Below are 19236 nucleotides of genomic sequence, written 5' to 3' on the forward strand. Positions count from 1 at the left end.
CATTACCGCCGCCGGAGTTTTGAAAATCTCCGTTGTTTTGGCCTCTCCGCCTCTCCGGAAAACCAGCTCCACCGCAAGTGCTCCAAACCACCTGCGGAACTCCGGCATACACCTCCCCGGAAGTCCTCCGCTGCCGCGGCTTCGACGGCGCAAAGGCCGACGCCTGGTCTTGCGGTGTCATCCTCTTCCTCTTGCAGCAACACTCACACATTTGAGAGCCATAGCTTTCTCTTTCTCTCTCTCTTCTCTTGATCAAGAAATTTAGGGAGAGAGACAAAATTAGGGTTTCGTTTCAGAAACCATAATGAATGTCATGCGTCGCCTCAAGAGCATCGCTTCCGGCCGCTCCTCTGTTTCCGATCCTGTTGGGGATTCTAGCATAAAGAGGGTGAAGGTTGACCAAGAAGTAGATCGGAAGGTTACTGTTGAATCACAATCCTTCGAGAGATGTGCCGCTGAAGTACAACAAAATAAGGCTTCCACATCTAGGGAAACTGCTGCAAGCTCATCCCATGCATCTTCTATTGGTAGAGCTGAAAAATCTGGTTACAATGAACTTCCCAAAGAGATGCATGAAATGAAAATCAGAGACGAGAACCATGATGATAAAGATATGGAAGGCACTTTTGTCAATGGAAATGGACCAGAAACAGGTCAGATAATTTCCACTACAGTGAGTGGTCAAAATGGACAACCGAAACAGACACAAGGGACATCGAGCACGGTGGTGTGCATGAGGGGAGGCTGGCTCTCTCTTGGCACATCTACTCTCTCTCTCAATTTCTTTTACTCTCTCCTGGCATTAAACCAATCACTCTCGGCATCAACCTCTCTCTCTATCTCTCACAGAGCATTGCAGAAGTTGGAACTTGCAAACACACACACTGCCACCTCACTCTCTCTCTCTCGGGTTAGGGAGGGAGAGGGCCATACACACACCCATTTTAAGAGACATCCATCCACACCACACCACAGACTCATTATTACGCATTCTACTATCCCTTTTATTTATTTTATTTTATCTTTCTTCTTTCATTTAAAAAAAAAAAAAAAAACCATTTTAAGAGACATCCATCCACACCACACCACAGACTCATTATTACGCATTCCACTATCCCTTTTATTTATTTTATTTTATCTTTCTTCTTTCATTAAAAAAAAAAAAAAAAAAAAAAAAAAAAAAAAAAAAAAAAAAAAAAAACAGATTCATCCGCATCCACACAAATCAAGGGCTCTAAGATCGGGACATCCATATGCTAAACTCATTACCCCCACATCACTCAACTTTCTTTTCTTTTAATATATATATATGTTTATTCTTGCTTTCACCAACACCAACCCCACTCAACTTTCTTTTCTTTTAATATATATATATATATATGTTTATATATTACCTAAAGCTCCCACCATGTCCACTTTTGCCCAGTCAATCTTCACCTTTTGCACCTCACCCACGTTGCTCCACTTTCTTTCTTTTATTTTCTTTTATTTATTTATTTATTATTATTATTTTTTTTTTTCATTATACACACAAAAAAAAAAAAAACAAACAAACAAACAAAACAAAAAAAAAAAACAACAAAAAAAAAAAAAAAACAAAGCAAAGCAGCAGAAGAACTGCACACCAAACTCCTTTTATTCATGTCGGGGCTCACCCCGATCACCATTTTCCACCAAAAAAAAAATCAAATCAAATACACAAACAACCACACCCACCGGCGGGATTTTTCTATCCCTTCTCTACTCTGCCGCCGGTCTCTTCTTTTTGCCTCCGTCCTGGGCAGTCCTTGACGGTACTGCCTCCGTGTTTCCCACTCCACTGGGCACGATCACTACTCCCTGCTCCTCCACTGCAGCATATGGCGGACCTCCAAATCGGAACATCACGGTGGCCTTCCGCTTCAAATCCTTATTTTCCGTTTTTAGCACACTTATCTCTGCTCGCGCATCCTTATACATGCGTTGGAGCAGAGCCAGTTGGGCGTTTAGCTGCTGCACCTCATTTGTTCTACTTTACAGCCGGTGCGACAAGTTTGTGACCGCCGTCATGGTCTCCACACATGACTTCAAAGTATACTGATTGGCCTCAATATCAGTTTGCACCGCCATTTTTTGCTCCACAGACCGCATCGGAAAGTTCAACGGAGCAAAATCAGAGGTGTTTGGTTGCGGTTCACTGGCCACCGCACCAGTTATCTCTCTTGTTGACTCGTTGAGGTCGGGAAAGAGAGTGAGCAGACCACGGGACGAAGAGGTCATATTCTGGGTAGCTGAACGGGAAGACGAGGCCATTTTCTGGGCAACAGAGTGTTCCAGCATTTTCTGGGCAACAGAGTGTTCCAGAATCTCTTTCTCAGAAACGGAAGAGGTTTTTCAAAGGATTTTCGCAGGTTTTTTGTCTCAGCCTCTGCCTTCGCCTCAGCCTCCGTCTTGGTTAAATAGCCAAGGCAGACACGCGCATCGCGCGCCACTTGACGCCAGACGACAAAACGGGCGCGCAAGCCAATGTGGTGACGTGCCTCGCCATCATGTCCGGCACATCTTTTTATGACTTGGGCTCGCCTTTTGATGACACATCTTTTTATGACTTGGGCACGCCTTTTGATGGCACGCCTTTTTATGGATTGGGCACGCCTTTTGATGGCACGCCTTTTGATAGATTGGGCACACCTTTTGAGGGTGCGACTTTTTATGGGTCCGACAAGACTCTGTAAACTGTCCCGACATTGATTCCGGTTAGCTCCTTCATGGGTCCGACAAGACTCTGTAAACTGTCCCGACATTGATTTCGGTTAATTTCTACAAGGGTCCAGCAAGACTCCGTAAATTGTCACAACAACTGTCACAACATTGTCTGCTACAACGGTCCGACATGACCCCATAAACTGTCTTCTACATCGGTCCAACACAAGCCAGTGTCTTCTACATCGGTCTGCCATAACCATACAGTCTTCTACAACGGTCTGACACGACCATACAGTGTCTCCTATCCATTTTTTTATTTTTCAGATTATTTTCTTGTTTTGTTACTCTCTCCAAACTCAAGTTGGTTAGTTCCTATCCCCCTTGAGTTTGCGGGGGGCTGTTAAAAACTACTCCACCTACTACACCTACCACCACCTACTACCACCTACTACACACCTACCACTACCACCTACTACCACCTACTCCACTACATCTCCTATATAAGGAGCCCCTCACCATTTGTAATATACAACATATATCAATCAATAATACAATCAATATCTATACAATTCTCTATTTTTCTTTATACATTAAATTTTCTACAATAACCCAACCCGTACTATGCTTAATTATGAATGTGATTATGTGTTTGATATGAATTTGCAAGTTTAAGTATATAAATTATGTGAATTTAGAATAATATCTGTTGAATGTAGGAAAATCTGTTGCAATTGGAACTTTGAACTGAAAATTGAAAGCCTTAGAGGTGTGATAAACCAAAACCGACTTCATATCTATGATTAGCATGACTTTTAGAGCCTTCAGTGAAATTTTGAAAATTTACGATTCGTAATGTTTAATTGGCCTAATTTATATATCTCTAGCCCTCTTGTGTTCTTCATTCATGTTGAGACTTGCTAAAGAGTGAGTTTGAGAGAGAGAGGAAGAGAAGAAGCTAGGATTTTGCTAGAGTTTCAAAGGGCAAACCCTAGATTGAAGCTAAGGTATGAAATTTCCTTGAAATGTGTCTTTAGCTCATCTTTGGCATGAAATCAAGAAGAAATTGAAAATTGTGAGCTAGGGTTTTGCGTTGTGTAATTGGTTGAATTAAATGCAAAAAATAGAACCTTAATCTCTTCATTTTTGTTTGATATGAGTTCAATCTTATGATTAATTCATGAAATAAACTCTAGTTGGTTCATACAATCAAGATTTGTTGGAAGATTCACCATGTTTGTAGGTATATTGAGCTTATGTATGAAATATATGTATGTAATAAAGAAATGAGACCATGACCTTAATGTTAAGGCAAGATTTATGTGTTTGAGTTGTAATTACCCTTAATTCATGTTAGTATAGCATGTTTTTGAATTTGTTTTGCATGAATTGGGGCTTGAATTTGAGCTTAGAAGCTTAAGTTTTGCATCAGCTTTGGACTGCCCAGAACAGCTAGAACCGCACGTGCAGGGCTCACAGCCGCATATGGGAAAACAAGGCCAATCATAACTCTGCTACTGAAATAAATGCATGTGCGGGCCGTACGTGTGGAAAAAGGGGAAAAAATCTGTCTTTTTCTGTTAACTTCCCCGATCCTCTGAATTTGTTTATAAGCATGTTTTGACCCTCCACAATGCCTATAGATGAATGGAAATGAACGAATCGTAAAACGAATTAATGAAAGAAAGTGCATGAATTGAACGGATTATTCATCGAATGTGTGTATGAAATGTTTGTGTAGGTCGTGTGCTAGAGGAAACACCGCAAGACCTAACGCACTCTGAGTAATAATATTGTACATACATGTTCTTAATTGTGTACCTCGAGCTATGAATGGTGAATGGTGCCGACATAGTGTTTTGATCAAAATGAATGAACTTCATAAATATTATATGACATGTGCAATGTGGACGTTTCCGTTTAAGATATGATATGTTTGGGCCCAAGGCCGTTCTGTATAATATGTGGGCCCGAGGCACATTCTGTTAATATGTGAGCCCGAAATCGTTATGTACTTATGTGGGCTTGAGGCCGTTCTGATATTAATGGGCCTAAGGCCGTTTTGTTCATATGTAATGGGCCTAAGGCTGTCCTGTTTATATGATGGGCCCAAGGTCGTTTCATATTATGATTATGGATATTGTGAGAACCTTATGATCATCTATTTACATTGCTTTACCATATTATTACTCATTAAGCTTCGCTCACCCAATATTATGTATGCACATGTAGGTGATCTACAGCATGTAGCCCACCCTTAGAGTCAGTTTCAGAGGCTATTTTGTGAACCTATCGAGTTATACCTCCGAGACGGAGTTTTGCCTTTGACTCCCATTATGCGTTGACTTTATTCTATTTTTGTTATTTGGTCTTGGGATGTGTAATCAAGATGTATAAAATTTCCTATGATACTTACATTTTTGCATGGGCATGTAAACGATGTGAATGTGTTATATTTTGCTCATAGTGGCACAACTCAGTGGACTTCTTCGTTGTTGTATACTTCTGCTTATGGCCCCATTATTATAATTACTTTGTATGCTTGTATGAGGCCGAAAGTAATCAAGTGATTACTGACCGGTTATAACCTAAACTTTTAGGGACGAGTTTGGGTCATGACAGGATTATGACGAGGAGGTGGAGGGGATGTATGTAAAGGAGAAGAAGTACCTGACCCAAAGACTGAAGAAACGGCAAAGGGGAGCTGAGAGCGAGAACGACGAGAGTATACCTACAATGGGGGGGGGTGAAGGAGGCGAAGGTACAGAATGAGGGGGGACAACCTCATCCGTAACCTCGTCCAAAATAGGAATAGGGTGAATACTAGAAGTAACGGGAGTGGAAACCTGCAAAGGAGGGTTAGTACCAAAAAATAGGAGGTCCTCACAAAAAGTAACATCCAAAGTTTGTGGAAGTGATGAGACACAGGATCAAAATACTTATACCCTTTTGACATGGAAGAATACCCCAAAAAGACACAACGAATAGATGTATCATCTAACTTTGTACGAGCGAGACTCCGAACCTGAACAAAACAAGTACACCCAAAGGCACGGGGTAAGAGAGGAAATAGAGTAGTGTGGAGCATAAGAACATCAAAAGGGATAAACCCTGCAATACACGACTAGGGGTCCTATTAATAAGATAGATAGTGATGAAGACAACCATATGCCAATAGGACTTAGGGACACTCATACCATGGAGGAGACACCCCACAACAGACAAAATATGACGATTTTGACGTTCAGCAACACCATTTTCCTCAGGAGTCTGTGTACACGTAAGTTGTTGAAGAATACCAATTTGATTAAGATAGGAACGAAAAACATTAGAAATATATTCCCCACCATTATCAGAACGGATATTACTAACAAGTGTACGAAACTAAGTCTTAACCATTTACAAAAACTGAACAAAAATGGAAAACACATCAAACTTACGACGGAGCAAATATACCCAAGTGCATCTAGTGTGGTCATCAATAAATGTAACATAATATCTATGGCCATATAAAGCAGGAACAAGAGACGGACCCTAAACATCGGAATGTATAAGGTTAAAAGCACTAGGGGCACGAGTCATATGAGGTATGTAACTAGTAAGAGTATGTTTAAATAATTTGCAAACCACACAATAAAACTTAGAATATTTGCAAACTTTATTTAATAAATGAAAAAATTGACATAAGTACTGAAAATTGACATGATCCATACGTGCATGCCACAATTCTGAAGTTTGAACATTAAAAACACAAGATATAGAAGCAAGCAAAACAGACGCCTGAAAACTAGCTAAAGTAGAAGGAGGTTGGTTCGGTAGATCCCCAAAGTAGTAAAGTCCATAGTACTCATATCCCTTACAAAAATTCTCTTCGAATTCAGGTCCTGTAACAAACATGAAGAAGGTAAGAAAATAACAGCACAATTGAAAGACTTGGCAAACTGACTAACGAATAGTAAATTATATGCAAAATTAGAAATATGCAACATAGTGGATAGAGTAATATCAGGAGATAAAGACACTTGACCCTTATGACGAATTGAGGATAAAGACCCATCAACAAGACAAACATATTGGTCTATAGTAGTAGGAACTGGAGATAAAAGAAAGGAAAACTCACCCATCATATGATCATTAACTCCAGAATCCAAAACCCATGCGGGACCAACAGTCCAAACATGAAAAGCAGTAGAAATACTTGTAGCAAGAGTAGCAGTAGTAGAGGATGATGGGCTAGAAGAACTAGTGGTCAAAGTCCCAAGCTGATCCTGAAGCAAGCTAATCTGAGTCAGCAACTGTTGTAAAATAGGAACACTCGGAGACCCAAACGTATGAGAGGCCTCCACTAAAGCAGCAGTGCAAAATGTGCCAGAACCACGAAGGCAAGAAGATCGTTGCCGTAACTCAGGATGAAGTTTGAAGCAGCGAGCCTTGACATGACCAGAAGCCCCACAATGATGTTAGGTAATTGAACTAGTAGAACCTCAAGAACTAGAGTTTGCGGCAAGGGCCATCTGGTCAGATAAGACAGGAGTCATTGGAGTGGTAGTGGGTTGAACCAAACGCGATGATGCTCATCACTATCAATGGTGGCAAAGGCCTCATAAAGGGATGGCATAGGCGATGTGTTTAAAATCTGAGTTCAAAGAGATTCAAATTCAGAGTTTAAACCCATTAGAAACTGGTAAGTATGCTAACGAACAAGGCAACGGGACACAAGAGCAGCAGCACCAGCTGGTAACTCAGTTAAGGGTTCATATTGAGCCAATTCCTTCCAACAAGTCCAAAGGTATCCAAAAAACTCTGACACAAAGAGACCTAAAGCAGATTGGGAGGTACGAGTAATATCCTGATAGAGCTCAAAGATGCGAGCATCATTATGAGCATCATAATAAAGAAACATGTGGTAAATATGGTCCTCCATGGAATTGAACATCCATCTTAGAATAATGCAATTATCTATATCCCACTGGGCATGTGTAGGATCTGTCCCTGCAAACTAAAGAGAAAATGAGAGCCAATAGGCCTTTCCCTTTCCTCCTAAATAGAGTTTAAGGGAGCGGCCCCAAGCAGCAAAATTTTTTCCATTCAACACCACACTCGTAATGCAATGAGCAGGAGTGTGTTAAGAAAGAGAAAAATCAAAAGTCACTGGGACAGGTTTAGTGGGCATATCGGAAGCAACAAGGGATGGGCCAGTCATGGTGGATGAATAAGGGTTGGAAAACAGAAAATCACAACAACACAGTCTAGAAAAATACGAAAAGCTGGAAAAAAACTCAACGGCTAATTCAAATAAATACTATCGAACAAATCTAGTAGTCCACTTAATAAAAAAAGGCCAAAAAAGTGGTTATTACATCAGCATCACAGCCTAAAAAACAGGAACTGAACTGCCCTAGAAGAGCTGCTGAAGCATCTATGGCTAGGAAACACCATGATCAACAACCCACAAGACCCTCGGCAGCACTAGGGCAGCCTGTTGAGGGGCGTAAAGGGTTGGGTAGGTGGTTTCGGGGGGTCTAGACTGGCTGGGTGGGGCTGTAGGGTGAAATAGAGGGCTGGAAGGGGACTGTCGGCACTCAAAGAGGAAGGAAGAAGATGAAACAGTGGTTGGGCGGTGCTGAGAGTAGCTGGGCAGAGGACTAGGGTTTCTGTGATTTGGCTCTGATACCAAAAAGGATGAAAAGAATGATTTTGCTTACCAATGAATGAGGTAGATGCCATGTATATATAATAGATTCATGATATAATTTAGAAAACGATATAAAGGCGGCACTAAATCAGTGATTGACACAATCACAGATTATATAGATAATACTAAAAATAAAAAGATTCTATATACTTTAATTCCTATATTGAACAAGGGAGTCCGCATGAAGATGATTGGAGAAGGTTAAAAGAGAATCGATTATAGGCCAATCAGATGATTAGGGGACTTCTTGGTATATTTATTCCCTTGGTACTAAGAAAAATAATAAATTCAGTACATTTGTGTAAGGACAACTGCCTGAACCAATGGCTAAAAAAGTTGGCACTGCAAATAAGCCAGTTCAAGCTTTAAGGTAGTCACTTCTTGTTAGTGGAGCCAGAGACCACTTTGCAACCTTCCTACCAACAAACTGACAAGGTCAGCACTTCCATTTTTCCAATATAAAAGTAGGAAAGAAAAAGAGATTCATCTTGAAGTGGAAGCTTGAATTACCATTTGTTTCCTCTTATTTCATTTGAGGCAAGCAGTGTCAACTTAGTACAAAATAAGTTATGGCAGCCGATACGAAAAACAAGAAATATGAGAGCTTCCACTTGTTTACAGGAAAACAAGGGGATTAAATTCAAGCGAAGACTTGCAAGTTCATTTGCATCTGTATGTCCGCATGGATCATAAGATGTAACCAATAAGCTCATGCAGTATTCTTGCCAAGCACATTCTTAAATCTTACTCCATCCATCCCAAATTGTTTGTCCTACATGGAACGAGAACTTGAAAATGATGTATTCTAGTACCAATTTTTTTTAATTTTTTTCAACCAATTAAAAGATCTCTTTTAAGTACTTTTAATTTATGAAAAAATATATGAATGTTGGAAGCAACTTAACAACTATAGAAAGGAATAAATCAGCGATGTGGGTACGTAAAAGGTAGGGAGTTGGGACAAGCAACAGTTACGACACAGCATGTGAGATGATGTGGGTAAAAACTCCTACTAAAGATGACTTTATTATCAACGCTCATAGGAAGTGCTCTCCCTAAAAGTCAAGCTTAGATTGCCAATTACAGATATCACAAGGATAGAGAACATAATGTAACTAGAGATTTTGTGAAAAGATTATGATGAGAACAATATAGTACCTCTTATTGAAATCTAGAAGCCATGTGGATCCACCTTGACTAAAACCTGGGAGAGAAAATTTCTCTGATATTTGTAATAACCAAGCATGATGAATACCAATGCTAATCTACCATATATTTTTCACATCATTCAATAAAATGGCAAACAAACTTGAGCTGAGCTGCACCGCTGCAGCACTTCCCAGTCTGTGGTTACTGCTCTCTTTCTTATTTGCAACAAACACCAACTCCTGACTCCAATTGCAGCTGATGACATGACTTTAGGTGCTTAAGATCAACAACCAATGACACAAAAGAATCTCAAAAGCTTAAGAAAATACACGTGATGTAATGTGGTGTGATGTGATGAGAGAGAGAGAGAGAGAGAATAAAATGACACAGGACTATTCACTAGCACAACTGCAACATGCCTGATGACCAAATCCCAAGAGTAGCCATATTGCCCCGTTAGTGTAGTCCATATGATCCACTTGGTATGAAGGAAGAATGGGAGGATGGAGAGGACAGAACTAAAGGGGGATGGATGGGAAATTTTCATTCGTTATGGAGAACAGAGGAAGGGAAAGAAAAGGTGTAATACACTTACCCCTGGGCCCACCATTTCCTTTCTGTCCAAGAATAGCGAAAATGAGGGGAAGGGAAGGGGATTCTCCAACTTTAATGCTCTTTTAGCCTTCAAACTACACCTTCCATTTGTTAAAACCTATCACCTACTTCACCCACTAAACCTAACCCACTACACCACTACCACCTCACCTACTCCACTAAACCTAACCCACTACACCACTACCACCTCCACTTCACCTACTCCACCTACCACCTCCACTTTACCTACTCCATCTACCACCTACTACCACCTTCTCTTCTATATATAGGAATCATGAATCATTGTAATAGACATCAATGAACATTATATCAATCAATAATACAATCATTTCTCTTTATACATTAAATTTCTACATGGTATCAGAGCAGGTTTAGAACCTAGTATTTTCGCTTCACCGGCGGGCGGCAACCTCACCTTGGCCGTCCGCCGGACCTCAACCTAGTCCGCTAGAATTTTCTACACATACCTTGAAATTTCTTCGAGTCCACCACCTTCACGCCCAACTCCTTTGAGTCGCTGTCCTTGACTCACCCAGTCAACCCATCACCACCAATTTTCTTCCTTGAAGCTTCCTTGCTCTCGTCCCTCGTTCCGACTTCCCAGCTATGGGTCGTGTCTGCAGGCCGTGGAGGTCATTTATGCAAAGCAAAGAATTCATCACTGTTCGGAGACTAGCTGGCTTGCTTAAGGAGTGGCTCTACGTCCTCACTATGGATGGTAAAGGAAAGGGTAGCCACTGGGGGGTTTTGGATTGTCTGGGACAAAAACACCGAGACCTCCCTCCAATGCCTGGCCCTGTCAAAGCTGGTTTTGGGGTGGTAGTTCTCAATGGAAAGCTTCTTGTCATGGGTGGCTATTCAATGAAAGATGGAACTGGGATTGCCTCGGGAAATGTTTGCCAATATGATTCTTGCCTCAACAGGTGGAGCAAGTTAGTAGACATGAATGTGGCTAGCTATGATTTTGCTTGTACAGAAGTTAATGGCATGGTTTATGCAGTTGGGGGCTATGGGATGGATGGTGAGTCTCTTGGTACATTGGACTCCAACCTGACCTCACAATATAATATCACCCACTCACTTCTTATGATGACAACATTTTTTTTTACTCAAGTCCCCATTCTCCCCCTCATATTTTAAACTTTTCTTTAACCTTTTCCCAAAGTGTTTGATCCATCAACATATTATAATCAACATACCCATTATTCTTTTCCCCACTACAATATTTTATACTAGCCTTCATTGATTCCAGTGGATTCCAATACTTTATTTTATATATTCTTATTATTATTATTATTTCAAAAAAAAAAAAAAAAAAAAAAAAAAAAAACCAAACAAAAACACATTTATTTTTCTTTCCCATCATTTCTTTTAAACTTTTCTTTCCACCACTCTCTTTTAATATTTCTCTTTAGCAATTGCATTACTGAATGATGGCTGATTTTATTCCACACACACACAAAAAAAAAAAAAAAAAAAAAAATCCATTCACAACCAACTCGTTTTTCATTCCACAAACTTGTCATTTCTTCATGCCGGGGATCACCCCGATCACAATTTTACACCAAAAAAAAAAAAAAAAAAAACAAAAAACAAAAACAAAAACAAAAAAAAAAACAACCAACACCACATCCACAGGCGGGATTTTTCTTCTCTATTCTGCCGCTGGTCTCTTCTTCTTGCCTCCGTCCTGGGCGGTCCTTGACGGTGCTGCCTCCGTGCTTCCTAGGCCACCCCGCAAGTTGCCTCCTGCCTGCTCCTCCACTGCAGCATATGGCGGCCCTCCAAATCGGAACATCACGGTGGCCTTCCGCTTCAGCTCCTTATTTTCTGCTTTCAGCACACTTATCTCTGCTCGCGCATCCTTATACATGCGTTGGAGCAGAGCCAGTTGGCCGTTTAAATGCTGCACCTCATTTGTCCTACTCTGCAGCCGGTGCGACAAGTTTGTGACTGCCGTCATCGTCTCCACACAGGACTTCAAAGTATACTGATTGGCTTCAATGTCAGTTTGCACTGCCATTTTTTGCTCCACCGACCGCATAGGAAAGTTCAACGGAGCAAACCCTGGGGCGCTTAGTTGAGGTTCACTGGCCCCCGCACCAGTTATCTCTCTTGTTGACTCGTTAAGGTCTGGAAAGAGAGTGAGCAGACCACGGGAAGACGAAGCCATTTTCTGGACAACAGAGTGTTACAGAGTGTCTCTCTCAGGAATCTCTCTCAGAAAACAGAGTGTTACAGAGTATCTCTCTCTCCGAAGAGGCAGAGTTTTTTTTCAGAGACGGGTTGGTTTCAGCGGTTTCAGACTGGTATGCACAGCCTCCGCTTCACCCTTGGTTTAAATAGCCAGGGCCGATCCGCGCATCGCGCGCCACTTGCCGACAGACGACAACACGGGCGCGCAAGCCAAGGCGCTCACGTGCCTCGCCAACATGTCCGGCACATCTTTTTATGACATGGGCGCGCCTTTTGATGGCCCGTCTTTTGATGGCACGCCTTTTGATGGCACGCCTTTTTATGGATTGGGCACGCCTTTTGATGGCACGCCTTTTGAAAAATTGGGCACACCTTTTGAGGGTGCGACTTTTTATGGGTCCGACAAGACTCTGTAAACTGTCCCGACATTGATTCCGGTTAGCTCCTTCAAGGGTCCGACAAGACTCTGTAAACTGTCCCGACATTGATTCCGGTTAGCTCCTTCATGGGTCCGACAAGACTCTGTAAACTGTCCCGACATTGATTCCGGTTAGCTCCTTTAGGGGTCCGACAAGACTCAGTAAACTGTCCCGACATTGATTCCGGTTAGCTCCTTCATGGGTCCGACAAGACTCTGTTAACTGTCCCGACATTGATTCCGGTTAGTTTCTACAAGGGTCCAGTAAGACTCCGTAAACTGTCACAACAAATGTCACAGCATTGTCTGCTACAACGGTCCGACATGACCCCATAAACTGTCTTCTACATCGGTCCGACACGAGCCCGTGTCTTCTACATCGGTCTGCCATAACCATACAGTCTTCTACAACGGTCTGACACGACCATACAGTGTCTCCTATCCATTTTTTATTTTTCAGATTATTTTCTTGTTTTGTTACTCTCTCCAAACTCAAGTTGGTTAGTTCCTATCCCCCTTGAGTTTGCGGGGGGCTGTTAAAACCTATCACCTACTTCACCCACTAAACCTAACCCACTACACCACTACCACCTCACCTACTCCACTAAACCTAACCCACTACACCACTACCACCTCCACTTCACCTACTCCACCTACCACCTCCACTTTACCTACTCCATCTACCACCTACTACCACCTTCTCTTCTATATATAGGAATCATGAATCATTGTAATAGACATCAATGAACATTATATCAATCAATAATACAATCATTTCTCTTTATACATTAAATTTCTACACCATTTAATATACAAGGGTACCATAGTAAAATCTGGCATTACGCCATTTCTTCCTGCTCAACTAAAACAGTAGAGGGAAAAGGTAGATTCCTTGCCCTAGCTAGCACTTCCATCCCTACTCTATGTTCTGCTTTTCCATCTCTCATTCCTGTTGGGTTTTTCTGTTCATGATAAATTAATAATTAATGAAAATGGTTTTTTTTTTTTTGGGGGGGGGGGGGACATGGAGGCCGTACATCTAATACAGTGGATTCAGTTTTTTTTTATTTTTTCTATTTTTATTCATGATAGTGGATTTAGTGTTTAGTTGCCATTTGTTGTACATAGGACTTTGTTATTGTGATAAATTGATTGCTGGTGTGAAGAGGATTTCCAACAGCTTCATTAATCAAGTGTCAACACGTTTTGGTTTGGGAAGTGTAGAAGCCACCAACATTGAGAGTTGGAAATGAGGTATTGGTATATGCAGCTTCCTTGGAGAAGTGAATGGTTGGTCTTGAGAAATTAGCAGCTTGTTCTCGGCAATTGTACTGGAAGGGTTCAAAGGGTGTTTCTCTATTATTACTCAACCTTCTAATCTATATACTAAAAGATATGAAGTGATGTACGGGTTACAAGGAAGATTTCGCTGTTTGTGCACTGTGAATCATAACAGTGTGTAGTGGGGTGTGAGGTTGAGACAAATAACAATAAGGGGGGTGTAGGGAAAATACTAATGAGTGGTATTTGTCTCACCGATGTAATTTTCTACTATTGGTGGATTGCTCACTCGCCCGTGGACGTACGCATTTTTTTTCGAACCACGTAAATTTCTGTATTCTTCTCTTTTGTGTTTATTTTATAATTTTTGCTTCCATTGCTTGTAGGGATGACAATTTGAACCCGACCTGACGGGACCCCCCCGATCCGATTAAAATGGTTTTTTCTCGAAAAATACCCCCAATGGGCCAGGGATGGTATTCGAAAAGAATCCCAGATAAATTTCGAGCCAGGGACAGTGACAAGTTCCCCAGCCCCAACCCCAACCCCAACCCCAACCCCAACCCCAACCCTGGCCCGTCCCCGTCCTTGATGTGAAATTACTATTATACCCCTCTATATATATAAACCAAACCCTAAAACACAATTACACAACTCACACTCACACACCGCCTCTCATCTCTTTCTCCCTCTCTCTCTAAAAGCCTCCAATCACCACCGATCTCCCTTCCTCTCCTGTCCTCCTCTCCCTCCTCCTCCTCTGTCCTCCTCTCCCTCCTCCCATCACCGCCGATCTCCCTCCTCTTTTGCTGTCTTCGGCGAGAGAGAGTTGTGGTTAGGGTTTCCGATCTCAGCGAAAGTGAACTCAGATATGCAACAATCAAGGCCAAGATAGGGTCGACTGTGTCTTCTTATGTGGGCATGGTGTGTGAGACATTGAAGAGCACCATTCCCAAAGCAGTTGACAATAAGTTTAAGGAGGCCAAGCAGTAATTGCTCAACCACTTCTACACTCAAATTGGCAAGAAAGAGGTACCGTCTCTGTCTGCGTTTAACTGGGTGTGTGTAAAGAGTTTTCTATGTAGTTTCTTCAATCTTTGGGGCACACAGGTAGTTATACAAGATGCACTATGTTTAGTTGAATAGGTTCAAATATATACTACCAAAATTATTATATGGGATTTAATTTTAAAAAACACAACCAAACATGATAAATGTTTCTGGAATTGTTTTTGGATGCAAATCCTTTTTTCCATGAAACGCTGTTGATGTTATTTGATAACGTTGTCATGTTTTGCCTTGTTCAGGCTAAACAGCTTGCATAATTGTTAGATGAAGATCCAGCATTGATGGAGAGGAGGCAAGAATGTGCAAAAAGGCTTGAATTGTAAAAGTTGGCAAGGGGTGAGATTGATTCTGTATCATGGGCTCGATGTGATTGACTGAATATTTGGAGATGCTCCGTATCACGATATCAACTAATTTGAGAATTTTGTTGATTGTTGAATTAAAAATAAATAAATAAATCGATGATTTTTCGGGATCGGGAAAACCCGATCCCTGTTAGGAGGCGGGGGCGGGGGGTGATTGGTTCCTCGCCGGGGATCGGGGACAATGACGGGGAGTTTTTTACATTTAGGGGATCGGGGGCAAGGACAGGGAGTTTTTTTACATTCGGGGGATCGGAGACGGGGAGTGTAATCCTTGGCCCGTTGCCATTCCTAATTGCTTGGGTGCGTATTTTTCCCAACAATACAAATCTAGCAAGAGTGAGTAATCCTTGGTGATATTGAAAACTACAGAGATCAATGCAACTCCCTCCAATCAACATCAAGACCCCAACAAGAGTAATGCTAGAGACCCCAAATATTCTACCAAAAGTTCTACCAAATGTCTCACATGGGTGTGGGACCCACACAATGTGGGTCCCATGTGGGTCCCACACCCATGTGAGACATTTGGTAAAACTTTTGGTAGAATTTTTGGGATCTCTAGCATTTTTGCCCCAACAAAGAGCAAAATCAGGATCTTTGTTGTCAACTCTATGGGAGAAGTCATGAAGCCAATAGTAAAAATCATAAAATCCAAAAGCAAACCGATCCTTGGGGATATTTTTACCATTGACATATAAGAATCAATTCCATCATTCCCAATATAAATTAAAAGATCACCTCATTCTATAAAAGCAATTAACAGAAATAAATAAAAAAAATGAAACAAAAGTTTTAAAAGGCTTGTTTCAAACAGCTTTTTAGTTAATATATTGGGGAATCTCAATAGAGATTCAAATTGAGAATTTTTGTATCCATTTACGAACAAAAACATAAAAAATAAAAAAATAGTGAACAAACATTGTTGTAGTTCAGAGTTCAAAATGTTGTAACACTGCTTCTCACTCGTAAACAAGTTTGTAGGGCTTGACAATTAATTGAAACACAGTAAATACTAGTACAGAAAGATATGTCGTACATTAAGTTTTTTTTTTTAAATCCAATGACATAAAGGTTAAGATTTATCTTATTTGCATGTTTAATAAACTCAGTTTTGCATACCCAGTAAGTTATATGCATGATGACTAATGGAAAAAGAACAGATAGCAAAAACCTTTGAAATTTATGAAACCTTCGAGGGAGTATCGATCACAAAGTTCGTCAACCTTCTCAGGGTAGCCAGCTTCCATTGCCAAATAAACCTTTTTTTTTCATGTTTTTCACACCCAAAAAAAAAAATGTCAGTTATTTATCCACATGCAGTCTAAATGGGTTCTCCAATGATAAACAGGTGCATAGTCAATGAATTTGCTATAGTTTTACCAGAAAGCAAAATATATCTACATACATAGAAGAAAAAAGAAAAAGAAAAGGAGGGAGAGAGAGAGAGAGAGAGAGAGAGAGAGAAATATATTCTACATTACCAATTATTGGAACTGCTGTGACAATTCCTCAAATCACCTTGAACAATTATCTAAAGACTACGTTTTTATTCAAGAGCATCTATATAAATGTAAAACATTAAGAGTGGCACCAGTCTTATGTTCCTTTTGCTAATTATGTTCTGAGTTCTATTCTTCCCATAGCAATAATCATAGCAACAAAAAGAAAAAGAACTTCAGAAATTACTCAACAAGGGAATGCAAAGTGCTTCACATAAATAGCTTTCCCAAAATGTGGTTCAGATGTCCAATGAATGTAGGACCCCCAACTCACAGAAGCATTGGCAGCTAGAAGGTCAGGTAGATCAACCAACTTGTATGTCTTCCTAACCCAAGCAGACTCAAGGCCACTCAGTATTAATGGGAATGAACCCATAATTCAAGACCAGGTATGCAGCTTGATCTGTGTCGTAGCTGTAGTTAGGTGGAATTCAAATTATTCTATACCCACCACCAAGCCTCTTCCTTGGCACATGTCAATACATAAAATTTGGTTGCAAGTTCCACAACATGAGAATTTATGAACAGTTTTACAACAGTTGAAATGCACTCATTAAGATTAGAAATTTCAAACAGAGCTCAATAGTAGTGAGTGTTAAAAACTACCTACCAAATACTCAAGAAATTGTTTATCACCATTCGTCTTTGCTTCAGCAACGTCCCAGCATCCTTTTTCTGCTAGTTTCTTCAGTGAGCTGCAATTTGATTAAATCCTTTCTGTTAATCTTGATGGGAGAGAAAATTTTAAAAATTTACAAAACCACCACAAGTACCAAAATATAAAATCTGAAACATATGGCATGGCCTAGAGGGCAACAAAAGCAATAGAAAGCACCTTTCTTTACACTTATGATATATTTCTGGAAATTCTTTTCGAAGATTGTTTTTCTTTATAATATCATAAGCATGCTTTGGCAGCTTCCTCTCAGAGTATTCCTGAACAAGTACACACAACATTGGCTTCCCCATAAATGTTGCCCATTTATCCGCTGCTCTGTAGTCTTTGTTTTGCATTATTTTCATTAGGAAGGATTCTCCAGACTGGCGGATAGAGAAATGTTCCAATAGAGTGACTGCTGTCATGTATGACTCGGATTCTATCAACTTGAAAATGTATTTGTCAACAAATGTTCTTGCCAATTCTAAACTACCACTACTGTTCAGTTCCGCATTGCACATGGAATTCTCAATGTTTATCATACTGATTTCAAAAACTTCGAGCATCTTTATGAGAACCCTCTCATCATGGATTATACTGCCACCAACAATAAAAAGAAATAACCGGGCTGCAAGAGACTTTGCTTCAAGCAAGTCTTCGGAGGTAGTTCCCACTTTTAGAAAACGACGAAGAGCAGATATTACTAAGTGACTGAAGCCTTCAGAATATTCTTCAAGAATAGGCAAGACATAGAGACAGTGAGCAACAAAAACAGCTGGTCCAGGTTGAGGACTGTTGTATAGAACTTGATGAACTTGTTGTTGAAGAGCACGGAACTTCTTGGTTGCCTTGCATGTGCCTATCAAATTCAAAATTTAGAACAAAGTATGCTAGAGCATATGACAAAAGTGAACCAAGAAGCAGTCAGAACATAACATAGTTGTTAATATTGTAGGACTCACAATTCAAATCTTACGATTTGAGTGGATTCAACTCTAATTGATACGAATTGGTTGGATGAACTTACAGCAAGCATGAATCGGTGAATCAATGAATCAAACAGATAGGTCGATTCCAATCAATTCTACTGAATGTTTTTTTAGCTCTTTTTTTCTTTTTCTTTTTTTCTTTTTTTTTTTTGTTGGGGGGGGGGGGGGGGGGGGGGGTGTGTGTGTGTGTTGAAAAATGGTCCCGCAAAGCCATTCAAGGCTTTTAAGGTTGTTCCATTCCATAGTTTTCCTCTCTTTCCTCTTCTTTTATTATCTTAAACCCTTTGAGCTCTCAACCCCCAACTTTCAATAGACAAATAATTTCTTCTTTCTCTCTACAAGGCTTCATATTCAAATTTAATGTTACCAATGTGTTTCAACTTGCAAATGGAATCTTTTGGAGATATTTATTGAGAGGCTTGAAAAGTATGGTGGTTTGGGTACTTTAACCCCTTTGATCGAGTACGTCCAAGCCAAAAGATTACAACTTTGCAACATGTATTATGCGTGACTAAAAACATTATCTAAAACCCAATAAAAAGCTTAATGAATCAGACTAATCCAACCAAGACAAGATTTTGGTCACTCTACCAGTATACCACAATTCACTCTTATTGCATG

General features: G+C 40.5%; 2 protein-coding genes across 12 annotated transcripts in view; one reads left to right on the forward strand and one right to left on the reverse strand.

Annotated features, from left to right (window-relative positions):
* LOC114305526 (Polynucleotidyl transferase, ribonuclease H-like superfamily protein) overlaps window positions 1-19236 on the reverse strand; it is a 46306-nt gene that overhangs the window by 12272 nt on the left and 14798 nt on the right. For 8 of the 11 annotated variants that reach the window (XR_014361130.1, XR_014361131.1, XM_082914855.1 and 5 more), the window contains 3 exons: window positions 17804-18485; window positions 17579-17663; window positions 16641-16728 (listed from right to left, as the gene is read on the reverse strand). Coding sequence is in view for 9 of the 11 variants with exons in the window: in XM_082914855.1 (XP_082770981.1) it covers window positions 16641-16728; window positions 17579-17663; window positions 17804-18485 (855 nt within the window). In the remaining 2 variants the exon portion in view is untranslated. The remainder of the gene's footprint in view (window positions 1-16640; window positions 16729-17578; window positions 17664-17803; window positions 18486-19236) is intronic. The other 3 variants (XM_082914860.1, XM_082914861.1, XM_082914862.1) reach the window with 1 other exon arrangement.
* Window positions 177-1343, forward strand: LOC145820127 (uncharacterized). The gene has a single exon (XM_082914863.1). The coding sequence runs from the start codon at window positions 305-307 to the stop codon at window positions 1298-1300; it is 996 nt and encodes a 331-aa protein (XP_082770989.1). The 5' UTR covers window positions 177-304; the 3' UTR covers window positions 1301-1343.

Source organism: Camellia sinensis, chromosome 2, assembly GCF_055761805.1.
Source record: "Camellia sinensis isolate YWXY chromosome 2, ASM5576180v1, whole genome shotgun sequence".
Lineage (NCBI taxonomy): Eukaryota > Viridiplantae > Streptophyta > Magnoliopsida > Ericales > Theaceae > Camellia > Camellia sinensis.

Coding starts and splice junctions, on each gene's coding strand:
- LOC145820127 (XM_082914863.1), top strand. CDS start 305: ATGAATGTCATGCGTCGCCTCAAGAGCATCGCTTCCGGCCGCTCCTCT.